Source organism: Cydia strobilella, chromosome 8 (genome assembly GCF_947568885.1).
Source record: "Cydia strobilella chromosome 8, ilCydStro3.1, whole genome shotgun sequence".
NCBI lineage: Eukaryota > Metazoa > Arthropoda > Insecta > Lepidoptera > Tortricidae > Cydia > Cydia strobilella.
The window spans coordinates 11,661,930-11,689,553 of NC_086048.1; the positions used below are offsets into that span (position 1 = coordinate 11,661,930).

Sequence of the window (27,624 nt, forward strand, 5' to 3'; positions counted from 1 at the left end):
TATGGAAAAGACCACCATCTACACTAGCGCCCCTAGCGGCGAATTCATACGCGTTAGCCCTCATTCACAATTTACTCTTCAGTCGAAAAAGACACCTACCTGCTATCAATTAATTCCACTCATTACAATATCTCAGAAAAATTGCAAAGAACAAAACTCGTTAAAACGGCACGAAACCTATATTATTATGTTAATTTGGATCAATTGTCAGACACTTATTTACATCTGCACAAAACAATTTGGAATAATGTTAGTGAACGTGGTCTCGTCCGAATACTAATTATAAATGATGGAAGTGGACTCGGGCCTCAAAGTCGGAGGGACAGCTCAAGTGAACACATCGCGCCATATTTGTTCAGACAAGATGAATGTCGTCGGATACTTGATTACGCTTGCTAATCTCCAGGTAAATATACATGCATTACTTTCAGAGTTCCTAATAGGTAGGTACCTATGTAAATAAAATAAATGTTATCGAATTGCGTTATATAATGAGCGTGGTTTAATGTTTGTAACTATAGTTACTTTTGCATTGCTTATGAAAAGGTTTTAGTTAACTTAAGCTTGAAATTAAAGAAAGGCCTTGATTCGACCCCTTCGAGGCCTTGACATCGTGCTCTCACATAACGTTTGTGCAACCCAGATGTACTGAGAGTAATGTCAAATCAAACCATGATCGGATTTTGAAGTTATGATGCCTGCTGCTACACGAATTAAACACACATTAGTATATGTTATTACTGTAAGTAAAGGGCACGATGGTTAAACAAACTTTGCTACCGAGTGAAACACAAAAATATTATTACACCAACGCGACCAAAAAAAAACAAAATGTAAAATATTAGAATATTACAAATCAAATCCAAATTAATGCTATTAAATTTTTATCAGTCAAAATTATCCCTTATTAAAATTCAATGCCACCAGCCAACATGAGGAAACCACTCAGCTAGATATTGCGTCTAATTACTTTGCCACTCTTGTGGATAAAATGCAACTCTCTCATCAGCTTTTGACGAATACTGATAAAGAGAGCCCTTACGAGCTGTCGTGGTACTTGTGGTGAAAATAATGTTTTCCTTTTCAGAGTTTCCAAGACTCTGGTGGGCCATTAAAGGACTTGTCCATACGAGTGAGCGAAGTGCAGACACTTGCAAACGAGCTGAGGAACTACCCCGAGTTCACCCTTGAGGGATTCAGAAAAACCGGCTACTGCCAAGTTGGCAACATCGGCAAGTACTTGTCTCAGAACCTGCGCAACTATCTCTTCCACGGCAACGCTAATCCTAAAGACGAGGGCGTCATTCTAACTCTTAACTATTCCAACCGAACTCCAGCGCCACAAGCCTCCATCACTGACAAAGAAGACGGGACCTTGTCTTACTACGTACATAAAACTGGGGATCTTAGTAAAGACGAAAGGCAGAATCTCTACAGGTACTTGGACACTATCAAAGGATACAACCGCAACAAAAGAGCTGTGTCTGACATGGTGAAATGAAACGTCACGTAGCACTTGCATCTGTTTTAAAACAATATTTACTTTACAATTGTTTGTACTAAGACCTTACAGTACTTTATAAAGTAGATGAATAAAAGTAGTAAGCACAGTTACAGTTTTCTTCACTTAGACCAATATAGGTTCAATGTACGTAGCTTTAAGTACCCCCCAAATAACCGTAAATTTTAAAACCCCGATGAAAATTTTAACAGCGCCTTATGATTACTAAATAATATTGATAATCATTGATATATCAGAATATCACAAATCCTTTAGAGATAACCGTATCCAAGTCGGTAGAAACTTTTGGAAACAAATGGGCTAAAATATAGTATAGTACATATATTGTATAAACATCACGCTAACCACAAAGCAAGCCTCACCCTCCTAATACTTGCGAGTGGTCTCTGTTCCATCTTCGGTAATGAAAATACATTATAATATTATTGTACATAGGTACTCTGATACGTATAGTGCTTCTAATTACTAAATATGCAACATACATGTACCTACTTACCTAAATAATTAGGTGCCTGTGCCTGATACTAGTAATCTTTTATCTGACATATTGTTTTCTAAATTAGGTATGCTTATTACATTTCAACCATATCAGTGAAACATTTGCATAGGTACCTGCTTTGTCAAGATCAATACATTCATCTACTACTTACCTACAACATATTATTTCATAATAAAATAACACGATTTTGTTGCTTCAAGAGAAAAGCAACATTGTCATTGTTGTTTTGGTTTTAATAAAATGTCGAGGTTCAGACAGAGGTAGGTACATTATACATATTTTAGGTATACGAATTTATGACTAAGTAAATACACGATGCAATATCCCGGGGAAATTTTGTTAGGCAGTAATAAATATAATAAAAAGAGCAATGAAGACAAGTTTGTAGCTATACAATTACTATTCAAAATATACTAAACTTCATTGTTCCCTTGCAAGCATAAAGTCCTACTTACATAATTATATTTGTTAGAGAACTTAAAATAATATCTGAATGCTAATAATAGGTAAGAATAAGAACGTGGAATATAAGTAAAAGTATAACTAGATAATAATATTACCTAGTTATACTTTTGTTGATACAACAATGCATATTATGCATTGTTGTATCAACGCCAGCCCTCATATTTCCGATACCATATGGCCACATTATGATAAAGGGCCGCAAGATAGCAGCGTACGCTAGGCAATTACAAAACAAAAACAGAAGCGCGCCCTTTGTTTACTATGACGCATACTGCGTGAACCCATGCAATCTATAAACCGCGGAGTCGTTTACCTTCCGCGCGCCGAGACGGCCGCCATGTGCGCGGACGCGTGAGTGCACAGCCCGAGTCGACGCGCGCGCAGATAGGCCGACCCCGCGGCGGCGCGCGGACATGGTGCGCTGGCTGAGGGCGGCGCTCGTGCTGCTCGTCGGCCTCTGCGATGGCGCCTGGCGCCCCCCGCCGCAACCTTTGCTCCTCACCACCCTTCACCGCACGCGACGAGAAACTCCCGACAACACGCGACACCTCCAGCTGCTCGGCTGGCATTTGGAGCTTCAGGAAAACACGGCGATACGATCTCCCTACTACAACGAGTGCCAGTTTTACACGGGACGAGTGCTGTACGAGGAAAAGTCATCAGCAACAGTGACTGAATGCGGGGATCAGCTTTACGGGCTGCTACAAGTAGATGGGGAGGAGTTTGTGCTGCAACCCACAGGAAAAGAGAACAGTGACGGTGCTCATGTGCTCAGGAGAAGAGACGTTTTACTCTCGGAGCAGCCGGCGGCGTATAACCTCACGGGCGATACTGTATCCGATCTTGAACTTGACCTATCTGATAAGGAGACGGCGACGCCAATGCCGCAAGTGCGTCTGCGGCACAACCATGATCGTGACGTCCAGGAATATCGCAATGTGATAGTATCCAGACCCGTGACAGGTGTGTGCTATGTTTACCGAGTACCTTAGCAAATTCCGTGGCGGCATTTTTGATGGTGTATTTATCTTTGCAGGCCCCCAGGAACTGTGGTTAGAAATGGCCATTGTGGCAGATCACACAATGATGAAGTTTCACGGTCAAGATGAAACACGAGTGAGGCACTATATTTTAGCATTAATGAATATTGTAAGTACCATCGCCCACACTGTTAACTGTCCGTCGGTGGACTTTATTACAAAAGGGATAAGGTCCACCGATGGACAGTTAAGTCAAAGTCAAACTCAATATATTCTTCATTCAAATAGGCCTAGCAACAAGCACTTTTAAAGAGTTGCTGTTTGTACTATCGTTCTATTAACGCCGGTATATTTAGTACATTAGTACATTAAATATTATTTATTAGTATAACGTTTTAGGTCAGTGCTATCTTCAACGATCCATCAGTGAGCTCGAACATGACACTGGTGATCAATCAGTTGTACTTGGAAAACGATCCTGTAGTGAAATACGGGAATGTTAAGAAGACGCTGGAAGCTGTAAACAAATGGAACTACAGACATTTAATGAAATTGCCACCAGGTGAGGCCGATAAATTAAAACAACAAACTTATAATTATAAATGAGAAAGTTTTTTTTTTTAATTTATCACAAAGTAACGCAAAATCATCTGAACAGTACTAGTAAAATACAGGCTATTTATAACAACGGATTTATATGTATGATATTTATTAATCCCACAACTGTTTAACGATAACAACGCGGACAAATTCATGGGTACATGCATAACCGTTCTAGTACCTAAGCATAGGTAACCATTATAACTACGACATCGAGACTATACTTCTTGTTGCAAAAAAAAGAAGTTTGTTATAAATTGTGTCTAGCGAGGTACTTTCTTAACCTCTTTATTTCTCTCAAAATCCTTCTTAGTTCAGCTTCACAAGAAATAATATAGGTATAAGTAACTACATATAAGCCGGCGAATAAATAAGGATATTTCTAATTGTCTAGGTACTCATTAGGGGCAATACGATGAAAATAGGTACACGGTCTAAAAATAAGATTTACCTACGTACGGTTCCTACTGTACTCTCATTAAAAATTATCTTAGGCTCTATTCTACACCTACTAGAATTGAACACAATTCAATTATTCCAAATTTGTACGCTTCTAGGTCTCTCAGTACCTAAGTCCCTTCAATTAAAATCAAGTCAATACGATCCTACCAAAAACATTTTCATGTAAAATGTTGCCAAGACAGAACCATAAGGCTCGCACTGTCAAAAAGTTATCAGATCTCTTGTAGAGCCAAGCTTCTAACTACAAGCCCTAACTTCACGAACTCTACGCCTTAGTCAAAATATGTGTCTTGGCCGTTTCGCTACCGTCACATGGCCGTAAGGTGAAAAATTTATTCACTATTCATTATTTTTTATTATACAATAGTTCTTGTAGTAACGAAGCGGCCAAGCCACACATTTTGACTAAGCTGTAGAGCTTGTGAAGTTAGGGGCTTGTAGAGTTAGCGCCACGTGCACCATCCCACTAACCCGCGGTTAACCGTGTAAACCGTAAACCTAGTGTCAAATTGTACTGGTAACCATGGTAACTCCAGAGTTAACCGGTTAACCCCGGGTTGGCTCTACAAGATATCTGATAACTTTTTGACAGTGCGAGCCTTATGGTTTCGTCTTGGCAACATTTTGCATGTTTTTTTTTGGTGGGATTTCACTTATTTTTGTAAGTTGCTTATGACAATCTTCCATCCCCTAATTCAAAGGGTGGATGATTTACTATTAAAAATCCTGAAATACCTATCTGGGGGCATCTTTTATACCTATACAATCTGCTTTTTACTGATTCCCCATACAAACTTCAACCCCCTATTCCCCCCTAACGCCCCTTTGCACCCCCTTTTCACACTTACGGGGTGAGTTTGGAGTTAAAAACTATTCTATATCCTTTCTTATAACAAAAACTATCTATATACCAAATTTCAACTAAATCGGTTCAGCGGTTATTGATTTCCCATACAAAATTCCACCCCCTTTCCACCCCCTTAGGGGCTAAAAATTTCAAGTTTTTGAATTTTTTGGTTGTTTGTGTAGGACTTAAGCATGTACCCTAAGAGTTTTGATGATCATCAGTGATCGAGTGAGTGAGTCAGTGACCTAATCGTTTTTTTTGATATAAATAAAATGTAAAGTATAAGAGCTATGGTAATGAAAAATTTATGCTTAATAAGTCCACTAGTGACATCATATCCCGAGAATTATAATCCAAACTCAAGTTATGAGGGTTCAAAAAAACGACGAAGCGCTCCGAGAAAAAGATAGGTAGTGCCCTTGCGCTTCGCTTTGCTAGTCTTGGCGGGGGCACTGCCGTGCCCCCAAATTTCTGTTGAATTTCTAATTACGCAAAAAGCATACTCGACTCACTGTAATGTTTATCAAATAAAATCCTCCTTAATGATAATAAGTAATATTTAATGCATTATTTATATTGAACGTTAATCTGAATATGCCACTAGGCCATCTCTCGCGATACAGATTGGACTCAACTAAGCCGAGAAAGAAACTGCAACGCTTGCCATGAAATATTTCATTAAAGCAAAACTAAGTAAATCAAGTAATACGAAAGTTGGACTTCGTCTCGGTTGAATATGCAACAGGCTGGTAGGTATTTATGAAGTCTAGACTCTATATAATAATAAGTTTATAATCACACAAAGATTTATAACTTGATCTGAGCTGAGTGAATAAATTGTGCCAGTGTAATGGTAGTCAAACCTTAGTTATATAGCATTAATAAAATTAATGATTACCTGTATTGATATTACATAAATATTGATAATTAAATTATTATCTGCTACTGATACAGGTTATTGCGCCCTCACTTATAAATCTGATCTTTTCAATTTCATTTATTATCATTGAAAACGCTTCCAACTAGCCAAAATACGATATAAGCTCTGCTTTCACGTTCCAAGCTATTACATATACATACATAATATCGATCGACATACACTGAGGCACTTTAAATTGATCTTTATTGCATAACGACACTAGGCGCTACAGCTGGCAGTAATATGAACAAAATTTTATACGAGTAGTAAAAATTCAGCGAATATTTTATTTTGTTTTCTGTACATATTCCGCCAGCTTGTTGTTCTGATATCATTACTACTGATCGGAATATGTTTTATAAGTTTATTATGCGTATCGGTACTACATTAAAAAAATCTCGTATCTTGCACACTGCTACTCAAAGTTGAAAGGCAGTAACTCTGTATGCATCCGATAAGTACATAAATACATATTTCTTTTGATTGAGAGAACAAGATACGAGTTTTTTCAAAGTAGTGCCGGTATGTAATAGAGTTAGACCAAGAAAAGTCTGCAAAAATTTTGATGGCACACGCAGTGCAAGTGTTATTTTAAACGTCAAACGTCTATGAAATTAGGACGTATAAATAACACTTGCACTGCGTGTGCTATCGAAATCGTTGCAGACTTATCTTGGTCTTACTCTATGTATTTTTTGTTGGATTTAGTTTTTGTTTACAATAATATTAAACATAGTTATTGTCAATTAGTGTTTGGGGTAATTCGGGAATAAAAAAAACACTTGAGAAGAAAAATCAGAATTTATAGCACAACTACTAGAAAGTCTATAAAGTTTCTAAGTAACCGTCAGCGTGAGACTTTCAAACCAGAGGTCGTGGGTTCAAATCCTGATTTGTAGATATATTATTAGTGTTTCTCGGTTTCCGGGCTTCGTAAAGGCTTTTAAGGTAGGTTTTTAGGCTAGTCAATCAGGTGAATGCATATACCCACTTGCCCTTAGGGTTGGCGAAGAGGTGCAACAAGAGGTAAGCTAACTCGAGAAATTGTGACGGATAACACCATGAGCCGGGTGACCTAGGGGTCAGCCGTGAATGCTAAAGAGTCTAAAGACGCAGGTTCGAATCGTTACTAAACTCGGGCACTGGAGACAGTGGAGACCTTAGACAGGTTTACTTTCGCGAATGACATTTACGTGTATTTTCGATTAAACTTTATTTACTTAGGTCAGGCAACGAATGCTTGGAAAACAATTTTTGACTTCGTAACTTTGTTTGAAATAGACTAGTTAGATGAACATATCAAAAGTCCCCGGCCGTAGCCCATGAGCCGGGGGTGGAGAGGAGGGTTTGAAGGTCCCATTTTTCGGTTTTTCTATTATATCTCGGAACCTATGCATCTTAGCGACATGGCCACTAATACAAAATGAACAAGTTTTTCGATATCTTTAATAGTTTTTGAGATATCCGCTCTTGAAAGTTTATATATGGCTCTCAATTTTATCTTGATATCTACATCAGTGAAGCTGTTAGGCCGTGTTTAGTATCGTTTTCGTATAAATCAAGGGTGCTGAATTCATTTATGGTATCACATTCACACCAAGCCAAGCAGCCTAACTGTGTTTTTACACAAATTCGGAGGATTAAATCTGATTAACGATTTATCAGGTTTCAGCGCACATTATTCCGCTTCCTCAGCCTCAAATCCACGATTTTCATGTACCTAGGTGCTTTAAAATGGTATATCGCGCTGTACAGCGCTACGTACGTACGCGTACATTTGCTTTCACAATTGCCGCAGCAATGTTTGGTATTATTTTGTGCATCTTAATATTCCTTTGTCTCTGCACCAGTACCGAATACTCACATGTTTTCAGACCGTGCGGGTTGGGATGCAGCGGCTTGGCTGACCCGTGCGCCACTCGGTGGGCCGTCGGGCTTCGCCCCCGTCTCCGGGGTCTGCTCGCGGGAGCGCTCCGCCGCCATTATCCGCGACGAGGGGCTCACGAGCGCCTTCGTCATCGCGCACGAGTTGGCTCATCTGTAAGTACCTCATACGTTTCACTAGCTCGTTGACAAACCATTTAGGGATTGGTTGACACTCGTTCCGCTCGGCGGGTAGTCGGGCTTTCCCTCCGTCTATGCGGTCTGTTCTGTCTGGCGACGGGGGCTAACGAGAAGAGGCTCGAACAGTGCCTTAATCTTCTCCTTTTTTCCGACGTTTCAACTAGGTTGCACTAGCTCTTCCGTGACCACAGCTAATGAAACCTAGTTGAAACGTCGGAAAAAAGGTAAAATAATGAAAATTATTATCTGTTAATTAGCTTATGTCAGTTTTTATTGTTTTGCTCATTTTGTTATTACTGTCCCTCTAAAAAACATAATATGTATTTTGCATTACTGTTAACGCTCAGTAGCCAACATAATTTTTGCATGTATTGACCTATCTCATTAAGTGAAATGTAATATTTCTTTTGAGACAAATAAAATATAATAGCGTTAGACCCGGTAATGACATTAAATTTGTGTACAAAACGCGAGAGTTTAAAGTGTTAAGATTGTTATTTTAGAATTGAGGTCAATATCATAATTGATGGATCGCTGCACACTGTAAGAAATGACATCATTTTCTTGACTTATTCTTGTTCTAATCATTGACCATGTAGTCCAGACACCAACCAAAAATAAACATTTGGAAAGATAATCTGTACCTATCAATAAATATAAATAGTTATAAAGACTACATGCCGATAGCGTGGCGTAGTGGCTCTGTGAGCTGTAGACCGCGAGTCCCCTCCGAGTGACTCCGCCATTTAAAAAAAAACGAAAACCTGAATCGCCCAAAAATTCTACATAGTTATCGAACCTACTCACAAAATTTCACGAGAATCGGTTGAGAAATGCGACCAGTAGACGAGAATAACAGAAACCTTTACTACGCTCAGTCAACAAGAGTTTAATGACATGCAACTATGAAATTATAACTTAAAAATTATGATCACCGGCTTTTGTCACCTGCCTACAGTACGAGGAGTAACATAACACCGGTCACTGTGAGGTATCCAAATTGTTTATATATTTTTCCAGTTGTAACTAAAAAAATTATAGGTACCAACATAACTAAGTGCCTCTTGTTATTTCTGATCATGTTTCCTGAATCACTCGATATATTAAGTAACATCTACATGATTCTTCATTATGAAAAATTCACTGAATCTTCAATGTAACAATATATCAAAACAACAACAACAACAACAACAACAACAACAACAACAACAAATTACTACCTATCTGAGTAAAAAATCTGCCCATTTGAATGGGCTCCCATCGTCCCTTTTAGGATGAGCCGCTGAATGCGACATCAGTGGCCAACTTTCTTGATATAAATTCAATTACAAAAGTAAGTCCTATTAAGAAGGCTTCATTGCTTTTTATTTCCATTATTAATCTCTTACAATGTAACTTTAGGCATAGTTAAAGATTTTGAATCAGAAAGGATTTGAGTTTGAAGAAATGTAAAAAATAGCAATGATTATACATTATCACACAGGCCTATTGTACTTACAATACTTAAAACTCTATCGTCATATATTTTTATTATAAATTGTCTCTAGTATCTTCCGGAAAGCGGGCCAACTATCAGCATCCTATTAAGAATTTACTAGGAGCCTACTCTTGGAGTAATATGATTATGAGCAACATTCATTTTATAAACATCTATTCTTGATTTGATATTGTATTACGCCCACGCAGCGCAGCGTGCATCAGACAAATGTGAACGCAACCATATTAAATGTATAAAACCGATATGCGTCACGACACAACAAAACACGTCAGACAAATGTGAACTGGGCTTTAATCGTCGGCTAAAAATTACCTCTTACCTCCTTTAAGGTTTGCAACTTTAGGTATTATCGGCAAAACTTTTATCTCCTATGTTTACCTTTCTGAGGGCCTACCGCGAACCACGTTCGGCGTGTTGCCTCTCTGTCGCTCTTGTAAATTCGTACGTAAGTGTGACAGGGAGGCATCACGTCGAACGTGATTCGCAGTAGGCCCTCTGAACTCCTAGTGTAAAACGAAACTTAACGCAAACGCGTACGTCACGTCACGCTATCGAATGAAATTTACACTAGTGGTACAGTGCATCTAGGTCAGCTAAATTGGTTTGAGTGCGATGTACAAAGAGTAATATAATGTCAATATCAAAACAAGGATTGATTTTTAAAATCTAAATGCCGCTCTATGTCACAACTACCTCTCATATTCCAAAGCAGCACGTGTGCTCTAAAATGAGACCACTACATGCCTTTGTAGGTGTATGTGACGCTTGAAATAACATTATAAGCTTATTCAATACTAAGTTCGGATACAATACAACATATCTTGCATTGGCATTTTATACTCGTAAGTGGCGTCTTGTATTATTAAAACTTAGGATGCCGTGCCGATAGACTTGAGTATTCACTTGTATCTAATGAATGTTCTCGCGAACAGAAGAATGTATTGGCGTTCGTCGAACAATTCGCCGAAACGGTACCCGCAGCTCCGCTTGCGTGGATTTTGACAATACCTTCCGTCGTCGTCTGTTCAGCCCCAACATCGTCCTAAATATGATTGCGGACAGGATTGACTGTCCGTACATTGTACACTGTTGCGGACTTCACGAGCCCAGTAACTGTGTACTATTGTAAATTTAGTTAAGATATTTATCGTCACTAACATAGTTTGTTAAGTTTTACTGTAAGTACTAACATTTTATGAGCCACGAGCTTGAAATAAACGTTAATTTAATTTAATACCTAATTCTCTTCCAAACTATACAGTAGCCTCTAGTCTTGTTTATTCCGTGGGTTCAAAGCTTAGCATAAATGTCAAAACATTTATTTGTATCATCGCAAAGGCCATGCCAGGATAAGCTAATCTGCACCCAGCGAGTTTTGCCCCAGGCTTGTAATTTTTTTTGATGATGTGGTTTTCTATTATTAACAATTATGAAAAATAGTTTTTTTTGTATAGCAATATATCCAATAATAAATGTAATATAATTGTCATTACTATACGCACAACATACGTGACGCACGTCAAAATCGGCTGGCTAGAAAAGAAATATCAAAGAAAGATCATATTTCGTTTTTTTTTACAAAAACCTATAAAGTTTTGGGGTCTGAAATTTTGCATACTTGTTACAAATAGAAAGCCACACCATCAAGAAAATACAAGCCAAAAGTCGCTGGGGGCAAATTCACTTAACTTATTCTTGCATGGCCTTTTATGATTAGTTGCACTAAGTACCATAAACGTATAGTATTTTAGGGTTCAGAGTGGTGTACCTAAACCAGGAAGTAAGAAGGGAATTAAAGATATAGCGCGAAACTTAAATACGACGGAAGATAAGGATATTGCAGGACTTTAAACGTTTTAACTGAATTACTCTGAAAATATACTTCTGATTAAAATTTTGCACGTGCAGTCGCTCGGCTTTTATCACTAACTATTTTATACCTTAATTTTACTGCCGTGTTATTAAAGGACATGGAACCCTCCATATCCTTTTATTGATACATACATACATGAAAATAAATTAAAAAGTGTTTTTTTAACCGAGTCAATTTTAACCTAGCAAGGTTTTGGCTGGAGTCTGCCTTGGCAAGTGTTCATGTCGGTGCGTACAATTTCGCGCTTGTCACGAACTTACTCGTTTCATAAACATGTTGTTTCAACATCTCATATAAACAGTTTAGTGACGTAGCAAAAGTTTAAAACAACCGCCTCGAAACAATAACAAAACGTTTCTTGGCAAATATTAGAGGAAGTGTAATTGCAGTGCAGGCCCTTTGTATCCTTAGTCGGTTGATATGTGAATTTAATTAGAATTCATTGTTTGGTTTCCATTAAGCTTTAAATGCGTCCCAGGGTCGTCTGTCGACGTCGGATGCTGCTGGCCCTTTATTGTCATCGCTCGCCGAGTATTTCCAGTCTAATTGTGATCTCGGACTATGCTATTAAATGCCCGCGATTCCGATTCATATCATTAGGAGTATTAGCGTAAATTTTGGAATTGGCCATATTAAGAACATAATGTACACTTTTTGGTAAAAGAAAACATCCTAATAAAAAAAATTGTACAGTCAAGTGTAAAAATATAGGTGCATACAACTTAACTAAACTAAACTAACTTAGCGGTTTCACTCACGTATTTTTAGTCACTTACGCGACATGTTTCGGAGAGCCTAATATGTCTCACGATAGTTTAAATTCGATTATTGTATACAACATACTCAAAAATATGTCCCATTGTTCTTAATTCGCCCACATAGGAACTATGGGACATAATATTTTTGAGTAAGATGTGTGCACCCATATTTTTACACGACTGTACTAACCCCTATGAGATCTGATGATGATGATGATATCCTTTCCCCTTCTGAGTTGGAAACTTGGAAGTCAGTCGTTTTCCTAAAAAATAGAGCCTGTGATGTTTTTTTTATTTACTTTGGGCTTCTTTGTGGTTGCATTTGATTTCGTGGTTTATAATCTATTTGCGCTAACAAAAGTGAAATAATAGAATGCAACCAGGAAAGCGATAAGATGAGGAGAAAATCCGGTAACATTATGATATTCCGCAACAAAGTAAAATTGTTTTATTGTATCTCAACGTCCTCCTTTTACTGGTTCACCTAAACACTGAGGACTCGTCAGTGCTGTTTAAGCAGTGACAATACGGTGCCAAGCCTTTGTGTGACCGCGGGCGTGACCACAATTCCGGGCCCGTTGGTTCCGTCTACTCGTCTGTCCTTGATCACGCTTAACGACCGTCTCTTGGCTTTGCGCTATGTAGAGGGGTAAGTAAGTGAAAAGCAAGTGACAAGAAAATAAATGAATGCCTATTTTAATGTGATGCTTTTCAGAATAAATGGGCTAAATTCTCAATTTTTTATAATGTTAAAATCGCCACACTGTGTTTGTAAAGGCCAAAATTGTCACAAAAAATACGTTAATATAATTTTTTGTGCGAAAACCAATTTTTTGTATGAAAAGGTAAAACGATTATTTCAAAAATGAATTTCTCGTCCCTAAATTATACTAAAATGATAGCTTAAGCTATAAAGTAGGTACATATATATACTGGGGTAAGTAAGTGCTGAAGCTTTAAGGTGGCCATATCAGTTAAAAATCAATACAAAAAACATTTAAATGTAAGCATAATATTGATGAAGATCATCGTCAATGTGTACAATTCATACCAATCAGGACAGGCGCGACCGCGGGAGGACTGAGGCGGCCTATTTGTTGTATACTTTTATAACTAAGGGAGTCGAATGCTTTGATGGTAACAGTTATAATGATAAGAAGTTATTTATATTGTAAAAAGTATTATTTATCTATTTATAGTGGTATAAAAGTGGACTAAAACAGTACACAAAACCGTCACATGGTCGCATCAGTTGGCAACGTTTACCTAAAAACTAGACATACATACGTAATTGAACATACATAGTTAACCCGAAGGAATTCTGGGTCACTGATTTAGAGTCTGTTCATCGATGTGAGCCAACAAAGAACCCTTTGCACTCTAATTAGCACTTGGCCAGTTCAGTCAGTAAACGGCGACGATCAGGCTCTGTACTCTCATAGCTCACAAAAAGCGAGTCGTGTTAATGAAAAAACCAGTGAAACGTGAACTGAAGATAATTTTTTTAGCCATTCCTGCACAGATTTACCCGTCACCATAATAAATGTTTGGTGACAAACGGGCAGTGGATTTGCCATATGTTGTCGCTCTTTAACAACTATGCTTAACTGGAAGGATATATTTTACTGGGTCGCCCTATATTAGACTCGCCTGAAACGAGTGGAATGATCAGTTTAGTTGAGAGTATAATAATTGGAAACAGGTATGAGTACTTATACTTACACCTACCTAAAGTTAGTCATTGTGACAAAGGTTTAATAAATTTCGTAAATTATTACCAAATTGCAAAAAGGACTAAAGACGTTGATAATACTTTCATTTGATAGCTTGAAAAAGAATATCGAGGAATCGTATAAAACTGGCCTTTTAATGGTTTTCTAATTTCAATGAATTGCGACATTGACATTTCGCCATTAACTTAGCGAGTTTAAAGCATAGTGTCACCAGTTATACGAACACACTGTGACACTGTCATAATAATAGTAGTTAATGCAAATTATGCATCCATGACAATGTATGATTAATACAAATAAATAATATATATATTGTAGTGTATATATTTAAAAGAATAAAAGAAAGAATATGAATATGCGGATATGATTTAACATACCGAACCTGCAATAATTTTCGTGCATATTTAAACATCATTTAACTTCAAATCTGTAAATACATCATAACAGTTAAGAAGTAGAATATATTATGCTTTAAATTTACACAAAGCCTTAAGTTTTTTAACATCCGGAGTACGAAACAAGTGTAAGTATGATTAATAAATATCATTAGGCAGTTGAATACTTCGAATAAAATCACACTACTGTGTTAAAACATCTAGTAATCATCAATAAGCATACTTTAACTTGTTTAGTGACAACATGTCGTACAAAAGTGTATTATATAATTTAAAATTTTGCCAACTAATGAAAATATTTATGAAGATTGCAAGAGCCAGGAATTTAAAGATAGGTAGGTGCAAAATAACGGTACAAATAAGTCTCGTTTACTTAGCTTAATTTTATGTTTAATGCTCTCGCGTAGTTACTTACGGTCAGCTTAAATATTATAGTAGCGGACGAAACAACGCGCCATAAATAAACATCTGCCATCCTGGAATATTTTTCGGTTTCAGTCTAATATTTCTATATTCTCTTTTTGTTAAGTTATTAGAGTAATGGTAGGCAGATTAAACCATATTTACATACAATATCGGGTAAATTACGCTAATATACATGCCACTACTTACCAGGTAATTTATGTTGCCATATTGGCAACCTATAAATTAATATCAACCTTGTAAGTGTTCTTTAGTACCGTTTAATTTAATAATAAATATGTGTTTACGACATTTATGTTAATTCCAGTTTATATTCGATATAAAACATTCGTATCTTACTAGAAAATATGAGTAGGAGCAAAAATATATCAAGAAAAAGTTATACTCGAATAGATGGCGCCACACCTTTGGCCTATTCTAGGGTAGATGGCGTTGGGTTGGCGAATCCGTTTGATGTTTAACAATTTTAACACATATATCAGTGAAAGAACATGGGTAAGTCATATGGCGTTCTAAAAAAATCATTTATGCATATTATATATATTTTTTATTTTATTTATCTACATTATCATTTTTAGTTTTAATCCTGTGTCGATAGATGGCAGTAAATTTACTGTGACTACAAAATTTACTATGACAATAACCCTCTGCTTTGCATACTACTTGCAAAAAGAAAAACAAGCAGCTCCGTCGGCAATGGCATCCCGTCCGTCCAGTTAGCTTATTTCTCAAAAAAGTGCTCACATAAACGAAAACGAACAGTCTTAACAAGCAGAGAAAGCTACTCTAAGAAAAATATGCCTATTATAAAAATATTCAATAGGTTGTCAGCACCTTTTTGGATAGGCAAAGCGAGCCTTTTCGGAAAAAGGAATAAGTATTCAGGTCCGTTGCTCAATGGATAGTTACCGCATCTCTTTGGTCTATTTTTGTACGATTAGTTCGGGCCGATTGATCTCGATATACAAGGTTACACGTATGTTATGTATCTACGTTTATATTCACCAATAGTGTATGTAATAGAATAGTACATTATTACAGAGGTCGTGAAGTAAGGGGTTGCCGGCCGAATACATTATAGACGTTATGAGGCCGACAATCCCTTTTCACGCCGATGTATGTAAGTCTCTTTTTCAAACATGCAAAAAATAAATAAATAAATTTCCACGAAGTCAAAATTTTATTTCTCGAGAAACTAAAAGTAAGCTAGACAAAAAATATAACTAACACCTATACTTATTTATATCACACGTATATTTTACGTACATACTTATGTACTATTTCAATTTATTACACGTACCTAATACCTCTAGGTATTTATGTATGTTTGATCTGACTGTCATTTTAGCCACATTACTAAGATTACATAGTTATTTATGTTGATATTATGCTCCATTTCATTTCATTTCACATACATCGTTGCCTTAAGCATGGAATATAATTCCCTCAGTGTTGACGATTTTATAGTTACATTCAGTTCTTTAAAATATGCTACAAAAACTTTCTGATAAACTGTGAGCATTTTTCTTAGTTTTCCAATTTACAAAATTGCCTTAAGCATATAATTCTCCTTTGGCGGCAGTAAATTATTTTACGTCCCCGGCAAGCTTAGTCGAATTTCATCTTCCCATACAAACGGAGTTTCATTCTCATTTTAAAACTACGTGTTGGATTGTAATGAAACTTTGTATGTCTAGGTCTGTAATTAGTTTATATAGCTCTAGTATATAAAACACACGAAATAGAGCAAAAACAAGTTTTGTATGAAAAATGTAAATTCGCTGTATTTTTATTATGGTGAAAGCTCAGCTACATAAACTAATTACAGTTTATTAATATACCACATTCTATTGTAAGTACAAAGTTTCAGAGCAATTTAGCTAGTCGTTTTAAAATGAGAGCATTACTACGTTTGTATGGAGAACCGAGCTTGCCGGGGACTCTTAAGTCAATTCTGCTTCCGCTCTCAATTTCGTGGGAGTACAAACTACAATTAATATTCAATTTTATATGTTCGTCGCAACTCATATAAAATAACACAATCAACAACGCACAATAAATCCAATAAAATAGAATTACAGAATGAAAAATGTTGAACTTTGCCTCCAAAACGATTAAAAAAATACTTACGCGTGTTTGAGTAGACATCTTTACCGCTAATATTTAAATGAAATATTTTAAATGTGTATTTTGTGTCGTTAAATTTGCAATTCACATTTATTAGAATTTGTTAATCACGTATTTATTATGTTCATGCCAATTTTATATAAATAAAACTGCAAAATATAGCAAACATCGTTTATTGATTTTTTTTAATAGGCGTAGTGGCAGAATGTCATAACGAACCAAAAAGCAATATTGCTTACAGTTATGAAATTTCATTAAATACCTCTCGTCTAGCTGCGCCCGAAGCGTGATACTTCCCAGCCTAATATGAAGAATATGATATCAATATTTCATTGCATGTTTGAGAAAATCAACTTTTAATATATTTATTGTACTATTCCATGGCTTTTAACCCTTAGTTTAAGATAAGATATTTCATTTCAGTTTGATACATAATAGGGAAGTTAGTAAGTTAAAGCTTCCTTATAGCGAGATATACTTAGTCGTATTACGAATAAGCACAAAAAGTGGGTTAAAGATTTTGGACGTTGACGATGTTTTTAAAGATAGTATCAACTAAAACACATATCTTATAAAACTATATTTTCTGCAGGCCTGTAATGTATTTAAAGCTAAGAACCCGTATTAATTAAAGTCTGCAAGTTAGAGGCATACTGTATACGTTTTATTTATACTATAAAACATGGATACTTACTTGAATGCAGTTACTAAGTAAGCCAAGTTTATTGAGCTGCATCTTATTTCTTATCTCGGCGTTCTAATTACCCGATGAACTTCTGTCGACCGACTACTTTGTTAAATAAGCCGGTGGCATTGGCACCATCACGTATTTATATGAAATCGGATATCAAACTACTAGTCTTTCGGGCGGTTTGCTGAAGCTCGGCAAGCATTGGAAATACTAGCCCGAGGCATTAGTGAATACAGAGACGAATAAATATAATAGACTCGATTTCTTCGGTAAGAAGTAGATAACTATTATGGTTGTTATTACGGTGCAGTAAAAGGTTTCGCTTATATCTATTTATTCAGTAACCGAGTAAAACGTTAATTAAGTAAAAAGTTATGTGAGTTAATTCGAACCTGTATGGTTGCAACCACTGAATTTACACTGTTAAGCTATTACGCTGTTAATGTTTTTTTTTAAGCTAAGATCTAAATTTCTATTCAAAATATATGGGTCTGAGATCTCGCTAAGTAGCGCATGTAAATGCCATGCACAACAGTCTTTATCTTTGCTCGTCTCAGTTGAAGCTTAGGGGTAAGTTGTGCGACGCATCTGTTTCACATCTGGGTTTAAAATAAGAAATGGACGGGTTGCTGACTTATGCACAGTTGCAGATGAGTGCGTATCAATGATACTTAATAATTTGAAATGGAAATGGAGAGGCAAATAGACGAACGAAGAACGAAATGGTCGCGTTTGAAATTGAAATTAAATTTGACAAAAGGGTCACGACATATATTCACTAATCCATTTATTTATTTATATAACAATAATAAATACATTGTGTTATCTATTGTTTTTCTTTTTTGCATTGTGTCTCTCACAATGCAAAAAAGGAGCGAAAATAACTCAGGCTTCACAAGGAATATTTACGTGCGAATACAGCAGTAGCCTACTAGTTAGCAACCTAGTGCAAGCATTTTCATAATTCAACACCATATTTTACTACAATGTTAGCTTAATTGTAAATTGTAACTACTTCGCTGTGATAATTGTGACTTTTTCTTAGTGACCCGGTTCTCAGCCCCGTTTAAGATTCCATTTCAAGAGGAAATCATCGTCACTATGTCCTTTATGTTACGTGTGTAACTACGACCCACACGTGATGGACACTGTGCTTGCTCCTCTTATTATACCTACAAAAGCCGGGCTGTATTCTTACTTAGCCTTATTATTGGATAATTCACCTATGTTAGCCACACTCAATTTATAGGGTTCCGTACCCAGAGGGACCCTACCCCTACCCTATTTTTTTTTTCATTTATTTATTAACACAAAGCATATACATTCTAAAAATTATGACAGCGAACAAAGCCCCCTAACTGCCGCTGTATTACTAAGACTCCTCTGTCCGTCTGTCCGTCTGTCTGTCCGTCTGTCTGTCTGTCACCAGGCTGTATTTCATGAACCGTGATAGGTAGACAGTTGAAATATTCACAGATGATGTATTTATGTTGCCACTATAACAACAAATACTAAAAAGTACAGAACTCGCACTTGTCCGTTTTATTTATTTATTGTCATAAGTATATGTTAAACAATATAATGCAGTTACGAATATATAAAGCCCAAACAAAAAATAAATATTTCCTAGTACGCCTAACCTGTTCTATAATAATTATAAGTACCTACCTAACGTATGTTGATAATTGTAAGATATTTAATCGAAGTTTAATTATATTCTTATAACAAACACGTTGTAAAACATACAACATCGAACATTTTAACAGACTTGTGTATACGTTAAGCACAATATTGTCTAAGGAATGCAAAAAGTTAGACATTAAATAGGTACTCGGCTTGGAGTATCATGTTAGTATCTGGGATTACATACATAGATTAGCGTAGGTGTTCATAATTAAACCTCTGATCTCCAAAGCAATCCTAGCTTAATTGCGAATATGATAACTTCACTGTGAGCCGGTTACTAAGCATCTCAGGGTGCGTAGACAAGATGCAAATCGTTCACGCTCCGTAGCGTAGAGTGGTTATCTCTCTCTATCACTCTTCCATATTAGTGCGACAGACAGTTGCGACAGAGGCAGTCGTTCGCTACCGAGCGTTAACGATTGGCATCTTCATCTTGTCTACGCATTCAGCCCTATAACAATTCCATGTAATGTGAAGATCTTAGATCATGAAATTACCCCATCACGACGCCTGAGCTTGTACTAAGAAAAATAGTAAATATTATTCTGTCGATTTTGGGATTTGAGGGATACTCATAACAGACATAACACATTATTATGTGTTGGATGATGTTGGTAGAGTATAATATGTTTTGAAAAGATGTGTCCCGCCGAGTTCTTTGCCGGTCCCTATTAGGATACCCTCCTACAATTTAGGAGGGAATTAAATCTTCTCGGGTCAGAGGTGTAGCCGTAGGTTCGGAGCCGGCGTACCTTTATCGTATCGTATGTATATACATCTTTACGTGAAAATTGTTGTATTGCATAACTTAGCCTTATGAACCGATTTTGCATGTACAACCAGTCTAAGTTTATAATTTATGATGGTTCATTATTTTTGTATGTGTGTATTTTTGCACATTGTAGTTTTTCTTCAGCCACCCGTTGACCACGAACGCTGTAAAGGATTCGAAACGTCGGTATGTATTATAAATTCAATATACGCGATATAATCCGTTGTCAAGTCAATTAAAGATAAGCAATCTCGGATATAAGTTCAGTAATAAGTAACTCATGTTACTTGCGGGCTTCAACTCCAACCAGATTCGCAAGTGTTTAGGCCGAGGTTCATACAGCATGAAGTCGCGCTTGACGATGAGTCGCGCACGAAAACACTAGTCATGCTAAGGAATCTGCAAATACTGACAAAAATACCGTATCATACCTATATTTCTAACGTTCTATCGAAATACCTCTGAACCTTTCTGGCCTACCGCCAACATAGAAAAATCTAAAATTGTTATCTTCGTATTCGAGCGATAGAAAGGCAGATAACGATTGTAGATTTTTCAATGTTCACGGTAGACCCCCTGATACATAATAAAAAATATCGCTATTGTACTGGTGATGTTATTTTTAAGAAAGAGGGAAAAAATGTTTAGGAAGTAGGGACACATTTAGGTATATGTATAGAAAAGAAAGTTTTTAACAAGTTTAAAAAAAAAACCAAAATAATGTCTACAATCAGAAAAAGCTAAGCCGAGTCCTAACGTTGAGTGCTAATCTAGAATATTGGATCACTATAGTGCAGGGACTTCGAGATTCGTACCAACTTAACAAACTAATCACTTATTAAATTATTTTAAAACGGGTCACTCATAATTTAATATGTTCGAGTCTCACGGGAGTTTTATAGTTAAAACTAATCACTTGCACTGTATACTGGTTCTTCGACACAATCGACCTCGCCCGTGTTCGGTAAGCAAGTAAAATGGCATCTTTGTGTTCAATACCGCGTTCAACTCGATATTTAAAAATAACATTACTTCCACACATGCCCGGACCTTTCGAGGTTCACATGGCGTGGCGTGTCCGCAAATGTATTTTTGTTGCGTTGCGGTCATCTGTCACTTTCGGCGGGGGATCCAATCAACCGTAGGTAATACACACGTCCGTTTTTTTCGGGCTCAATGTATCCTGTTTTTAGGTCCTATTCAGGAATTCCCACAAAAATATTCGACATTACGTAGTCGTATCTCGATCTCGATAGAAAGTGATAATTTGTCTGATGAGTTTCGGGCTCTGCCTGGATTTTCTCCACATGGATCTCAAATGAGTGTGCAAAATATATAATCCGTGGGCGGTTGATATTTTTTAGTTCACGTTATCTATTTGAATATATTTTAGTAGATACAGAAGATTTGAATGAACATCTACCCATCATTTTTACCTTGCTTACGAGGACGAGGAAGGAGGGATCCTAATATTTTAATATCTCAAGTCTTAAACGATGTCTCAAATAGAGAAATATTTTAACTTAAATGTGTGTTGTTTGATATTGTGTGCAATAGTGGTGGTTGCTAAATTGTGACTTAGGCTGCAGCGATTACTAATTACGACTATTACGAGTTACTATGCAGTGGATTTTATAAATGCTCTATCTTAATGTTTAACTTTAACTTTGGACCTACGTAATTACGTATGTACCCAGGAAATTGAGCAAACTCCCTATAAACAACGTACAATAGGCATCCGCTTGAGAAGTATTTAAAAGCTCTACAATCCAATTACCCTACTTTAAAATAACATTAAAGCTAGATTGGACTAGCTTTTTTATCGGTTCCAAAAAGAGGAGTGTCTGTGTGTGTATGTGGAGTATCTGTCTGTATATTATGTTGTTGGGATGTACCTACTTATTTTATTTTTTCTTTATTTATTAAGCTTGAGCGCGCGTCTACTGAGGATTCTTAATAAGATATACCTACATATAAATATGTATTTGTTTTTTAGTGATCCCCACTTGATAATATACTAAATATACCTATCTCACATAGGCAGACATTGGGCCATTTGCAAAGCAAGTGCCTACTTAATTTTGATTCAACATTTCTATGTTTATCGTATTATAATGACGATATTAGTATTATCTTTCGTATGTAACTCTCATAGGACTGGACCTAATATACTAAGATGTAATCACCGTTTTAATATTTAAGTAAGTAAGGTAGAGACACGACACATACGCTTATCTTCATTACCTAGCTGACAGTAGTGTCTGCAGCCACGCAGATTATCTCTGCGATATTTATACCTACATGCCATCTCCTAGCCGAGTGTACTCGCCCTACTTACAATGCAACGTTGTTACTCCTACGGCGGTGTGCAGGCGAGCTGTCGCCTAAGGTGGACCAGTGTACACTTTTACTTACACCGATCACACGATTATTATAATTAAGTAAAAAGACAAAGATAGATATAACTCCGTAATAGATGGATACAGTCTAAGGAAAAAACGTGCCTCGAAAATCAAGAAAATTTGATTTTCGATCAGATGGCGCCAATACCTTTGGCCTACTCTCGTATAGACGGCGTTGACGGTTTCGTTTGTCATTTAACAATTTTAACGGATATTAGTGAAAGAACATGGGTCAAAATAATATAAAAATAATATTGATTATTTTTATATTATTTTGACCCATGTTCTGCAAATATTGCAAATTAAAAAAAAAACATTTATCCATATATAAATACATTTTTTGGTATTTTTAGTTTTAATCGTGTGTCGATAGGTGGCAGTGAGTTTACTGTGGCTACAAAATATACTATGACAGTACCGCTCTATCCTATTATATCCTCTTTGCGTAAGAGCTCTCTTGCCATTTATATTTGGTTACGGGCGTTATTCAGATAAAAGTAGGTAGGTACTTATATCAATTTATATTAGTTTTTTTCGCAAAGTAGTTTTTTAAACTACGACATTGTTTTTTCTTTGGCCGTATATGATTGTAATTTAGTTTAAGGTACGATGGGACTGGTGTAATCCTTAGATTAATAGTCTCTAAATAAATATATGAATAAATAAATAAAGATATAGATTACGATGCTTTTATGTATGATTAAAAAAAAGTATCTTGTAAGCTAGTCGTAACCTACAAACGTTTTTCCCCCTATATTTACGAATTAACTGTAACAATAATCTCACCTATACCTGAGTATCTAAGGCTATAGCTAAGTATTTCAGGGTACTTGGACTCACTGGTTTTTGGGACGCATGCTGAATAACATCCTTACCTCTAACTCTATACGGCCATGCTAGCGCAGCCGGGAATGATTAAAATGATTTACTTCACGTATATGGTATGTTTACCTACCGCGGGACATAAAGGGTAAAACCTCTGCTAGTTTATAGGCGTTCTAAATTTAACAGCGTCGTTAAGTGATGAAGCGGGTCGGATGACTCAAAGAAAGATGTTTAACTGGACGATTTATTTTACAATTACCATATGTTGGTGTAGTGATGTGCCATTTGCGAGTAGCTCGTATACGGCGCGGAAATAGTTATTTGTTTTACAAACCATGTTTCAAAAGCCATTCGTTTTATATATAAAAAAAAACAAATCAAGTATAAAATGAATAATTTCAAGTATAAATATCCCGCTGGAAAATATTTCCGTAGCTAACTCAACTGTCACTGACTTTATTGTTGACAAGGTCCAGTTTTGCTTGGCAATAAGTTCGGTTCGGTAATTACTCATGTCAAACCCGGCCTCACGGCTCTCTTCACGAGTAATTAGCTTTAATTATGAGGACCGAGTAGTGATCCTAGGTAAACATGAAAGGATTTTTGTTTACTGATGCTTGATTTGAGTGATATAGTTTGTAATCCTGTTTCAAAGTACGAGTCTACGGGATGGAATCGCAGACATCAGAATTCGAACCCCCCCCCCCCCCCCATTTTGTTATTATGTAATAGATTACTATTTTAAAGCTTAAGAGCTTTCTTTTTTAATAATTATTAATTAAGGTGCATTGGGTTAACTTCTAAAAAGGGGTAATTTTGAAACTCCCATATCTTCATCTACTACACCAGAAGCTTTTCATACTCTGACAAAACATGCTACTGCAGCGCTTAACCACGCATCTGGCTTATCTACTGTTGCTATGATATGACAGTAGAATGCTTCTAGTTTAGTAGATATGTTAGAACTTATCCTATTTTCGAAGTTACCCCAATACCTACTCCTGAGCAACAATTAAATGGTTAAGCCATTATCACCACGCTTTTTGAAATGTCTATTTATTAAAAAAAAACTTCTGCTTGAGTACTTTGGGTTACGTAAATACTAACGTTGCTTTTATATTATATCCCTTTTATATTTATGTCCCTTTTGTCAATATTTAGTCATACATGCGAACATGTTTAATGCATGTTCTTTCGCAGAAGCACTTATAGTGGACTGCGTACGAGCCAAATTTCAAAGAAAAACCGCAAATCGATGTACAGTTTAGCCATTTGGCACACGCATACTAGAGCTCAAAACAAAATTTTTGATCCGCAGTTCTTAAAGAAAAATCCCTTAGGAGGGAAGTGCTGTCACATTTTTTTTGTATGGGACTTTTTTTTTCAGAAACCTATCGCGTGTGGTATAATATGAAAAGGCTTTTTATGCGATTTTAGAAATATACAACATCATTACATTTCAACCATTTTTTTTATTAAAACAAAAGTAATTTTAAAAACACCAAGTTTGGGTTCCTTCAGAATTCCAGATACGATATGGCTGAATTTTATTTTTTGTACAATATACCACAATTGATACGTAATATCTAACCCCAAGTAAAAAAAATGAAAATAATTTCATTTAGTATTTTTGTCTTTATTTACAATATTACAAAGTGGCACAGTTCTACTTCAGTACCTATTTTACGAGACTTATGGAACTGTACTATAGATACGGTACATATTAATCATAAAATGATACGTAATATCCATACTCTAACGGGGAATACCTCTTTAACCCTTTAACTGCGCCTTTCAGTTGGTATAGTTTGTATAGTTCCCTTAGGAGGGGAGCTCCTAAAGGATTTTTTAAGACCTGAGGGTCAAAAATTTTGTTTTGACCTCTAGTATGCGTGTGCCAAACGGCTAAACTGTTCATCGATTTGCTGTTTTGTTTTGCATACACCTTCCACTATTAATGTAAAGGTCGATATGCACACAGCATGCGTAATTAAGCACGGCTCCTGCTCGTTGCGTGGGTAACGAATGCGGACTCGTAACGAATGCGATCAATACGTACGTAATATGTATTACACAGAGAGGCAAAGACCTGGGGCCCGTTTATCAAAAGCTTGTAGCTTGTAATACAAGTGGAAGTCCCTTTCTAACAAAAGCTGTCAAAAAGAGACTTCCACTTGTATTACAAGCCTTTGATAAACGGGCCTCTGCATAGACAATCGCTGTGGTCTGGCCTGGCCTAAACACTATAGTTGCGAATGTTGCGATAGCACGTCATCAATTTGGATGCCAACCATTTAAATTGTGCTTTTGTGGTAAACGACTTAGTTGTTTCTATTTTAGATCGAAGTTCATAAACATATGCTAGCTAGGTTAAACGCCATGGACCCCCTGTGGAAGGTAGAGAATGCCAGGCTCAACGAGTGGCAATCCAATAAGGCGCCAACCGACTTCTTCGAACTAAGCCCCCGTACTAGACCTCCAGGTTTCACTATCCAACGACTTGTCTGGTGTCTGTTGAACCGCTTCAGATCTGACGTGGGTAACTCCGCATACCACAGGAATAAATGGGGATGGTGTGAATCGGCGGCATGCGGATGTGGAGAACCGGAACAAACTATCCGTCACATGGTACATGGTGCTAGAATGCCCCAACACCAAATTCGGTGGCAACATTGAAGAGCTCAAGACCTTGACTGGGAAAGCCGTGGATTATTTTAAGGATTCTAGTTTTAAATTTTAATTTTATAATGCAGTAACATGTAAAGATATGCCATACGATAAATAATAAATAAACATAGGTAGGTATGCTTTAATTTCAAGATTATTCTACTAAGTTACTAAGTGGACGAGTAGGTATGTACATATTATTATTTTATTTTGCCTTCACTGGTAGGCTGAATATAAAAAAAACTGATGATTATGAACGACACATGATAAAATAAACGTAGGTGGCCAATTTTATTTTTATTGTTGATAAATTATAAATCGTGTAATTGAAAGACAACTTGAAATCTTATTGTAAGCCCCTCAGAGGGTATCATGTGAGCTTTTTAACTTTAAGTATTAACATAATATTGTCTTCGGTTACCGCGATAGTTACTCATGATATAAAACTATGAAAACGGATTATACCTATCGCGTATATTAAATTTGTAATACATCCCGACGTTTCGAACCCACCAAAACATCCCGTTTGCCTTCCTATAGATTCGTCGCTACGGCTTCACAACAAACGCCAGGCCAGGGGGCTTACCACGACACGACAACCGAAATTCGTGTGTCTGGTAAATTGGTCCAATAATGCAAGAGCTATATAGGTATATAGTGGGATTAGACGACCATTCGAATTCCAATATTCGCCGTAGGCATTCAGAATGCAAGTTCAGTATTTTCTTATTCTAAGCCATGCGGAACGAGCAACTACCTAACTATTTATATAAGATGTTGTTTAGTGATGGTAACTTGATACTTTTGTCGCGTACTTCTGAATGGTCAGATGGTATTGAACCGCGCCGTTTCGTGTGGCCTGACCTGACCATAGACATTTATATTACTTCGTAAAGACCGGCCTTACGAGCACTACGAATGAGGACGATACATTGGAGTCAAAATCGCAGTTAGTTACACCAGCGCGCTCAGTCGTGTGGCTAATTGCGCAGTGGAAAGGCGTCACTTAATGCCATTCCCAATTTAAAAACATACCTGTGTCCTGTGTCGTGAAATTGTGTAAACACTATTACAGAAAAATCAAACACACTTATGAGATTTCATTTAGATTACGAGTACATTAATTTCTTGCTTAAAATAAATTGTAAGCGATCATTTTTGTTTCATTATGACTGTCGGTTGACCTTGCTCGGCGCACGTAAAAACAGACACACCTATTAAAGTAGACTGCACTCTCGCCTCCATTAAACGTGCCGAGCGAGATAGCTCGAGGGAGACCTCTGCTGTTACCATATTTATTAAAATAAATGTATTTTTTATTGGTTAGGTACGCTAGTTTATTAATTCACTTAAGAATAGTCCCTTTCTAAATGTTGACATTCAGTAATAATAAAGTTTCTTTGGTTATAAAGTATT

General features: G+C 36.6%; 2 protein-coding genes across 3 annotated transcripts in view; both read left to right on the forward strand.

Moving 5' to 3' along the window:
* The first annotated feature begins 181 nt into the window (after positions 1-181).
* LOC134743668 (uncharacterized) lies at positions 182-1,563 on the forward strand. The gene is made up of 2 exons (XM_063677260.1): positions 182-406; positions 1,088-1,563. Exons 1-2 carry the CDS (start codon positions 287-289, stop codon positions 1,499-1,501), a joined length of 534 nt encoding a protein of 177 aa, XP_063533330.1. The 5' UTR covers positions 182-286; the 3' UTR covers positions 1,502-1,563.
* Positions 1,564-2,768: 1,205 nt separating this feature from the next.
* Positions 2,769-27,624, forward strand: part of LOC134743659 (A disintegrin and metalloproteinase with thrombospondin motifs 1-like) — a 75,126-nt gene continuing 50,270 nt past the window's right edge. For both annotated transcript variants that reach the window (XM_063677243.1, XM_063677245.1), the window contains exons 1-4: positions 2,769-3,449; positions 3,523-3,635; positions 3,866-4,028; positions 8,169-8,334. In XM_063677243.1, coding sequence (XP_063533313.1) covers positions 2,900-3,449; positions 3,523-3,635; positions 3,866-4,028; positions 8,169-8,334 — 992 coding nt within the window. In that variant the 5' untranslated portion in view covers positions 2,769-2,899. The remainder of the gene's footprint in view (positions 3,450-3,522; positions 3,636-3,865; positions 4,029-8,168; positions 8,335-27,624) is intronic.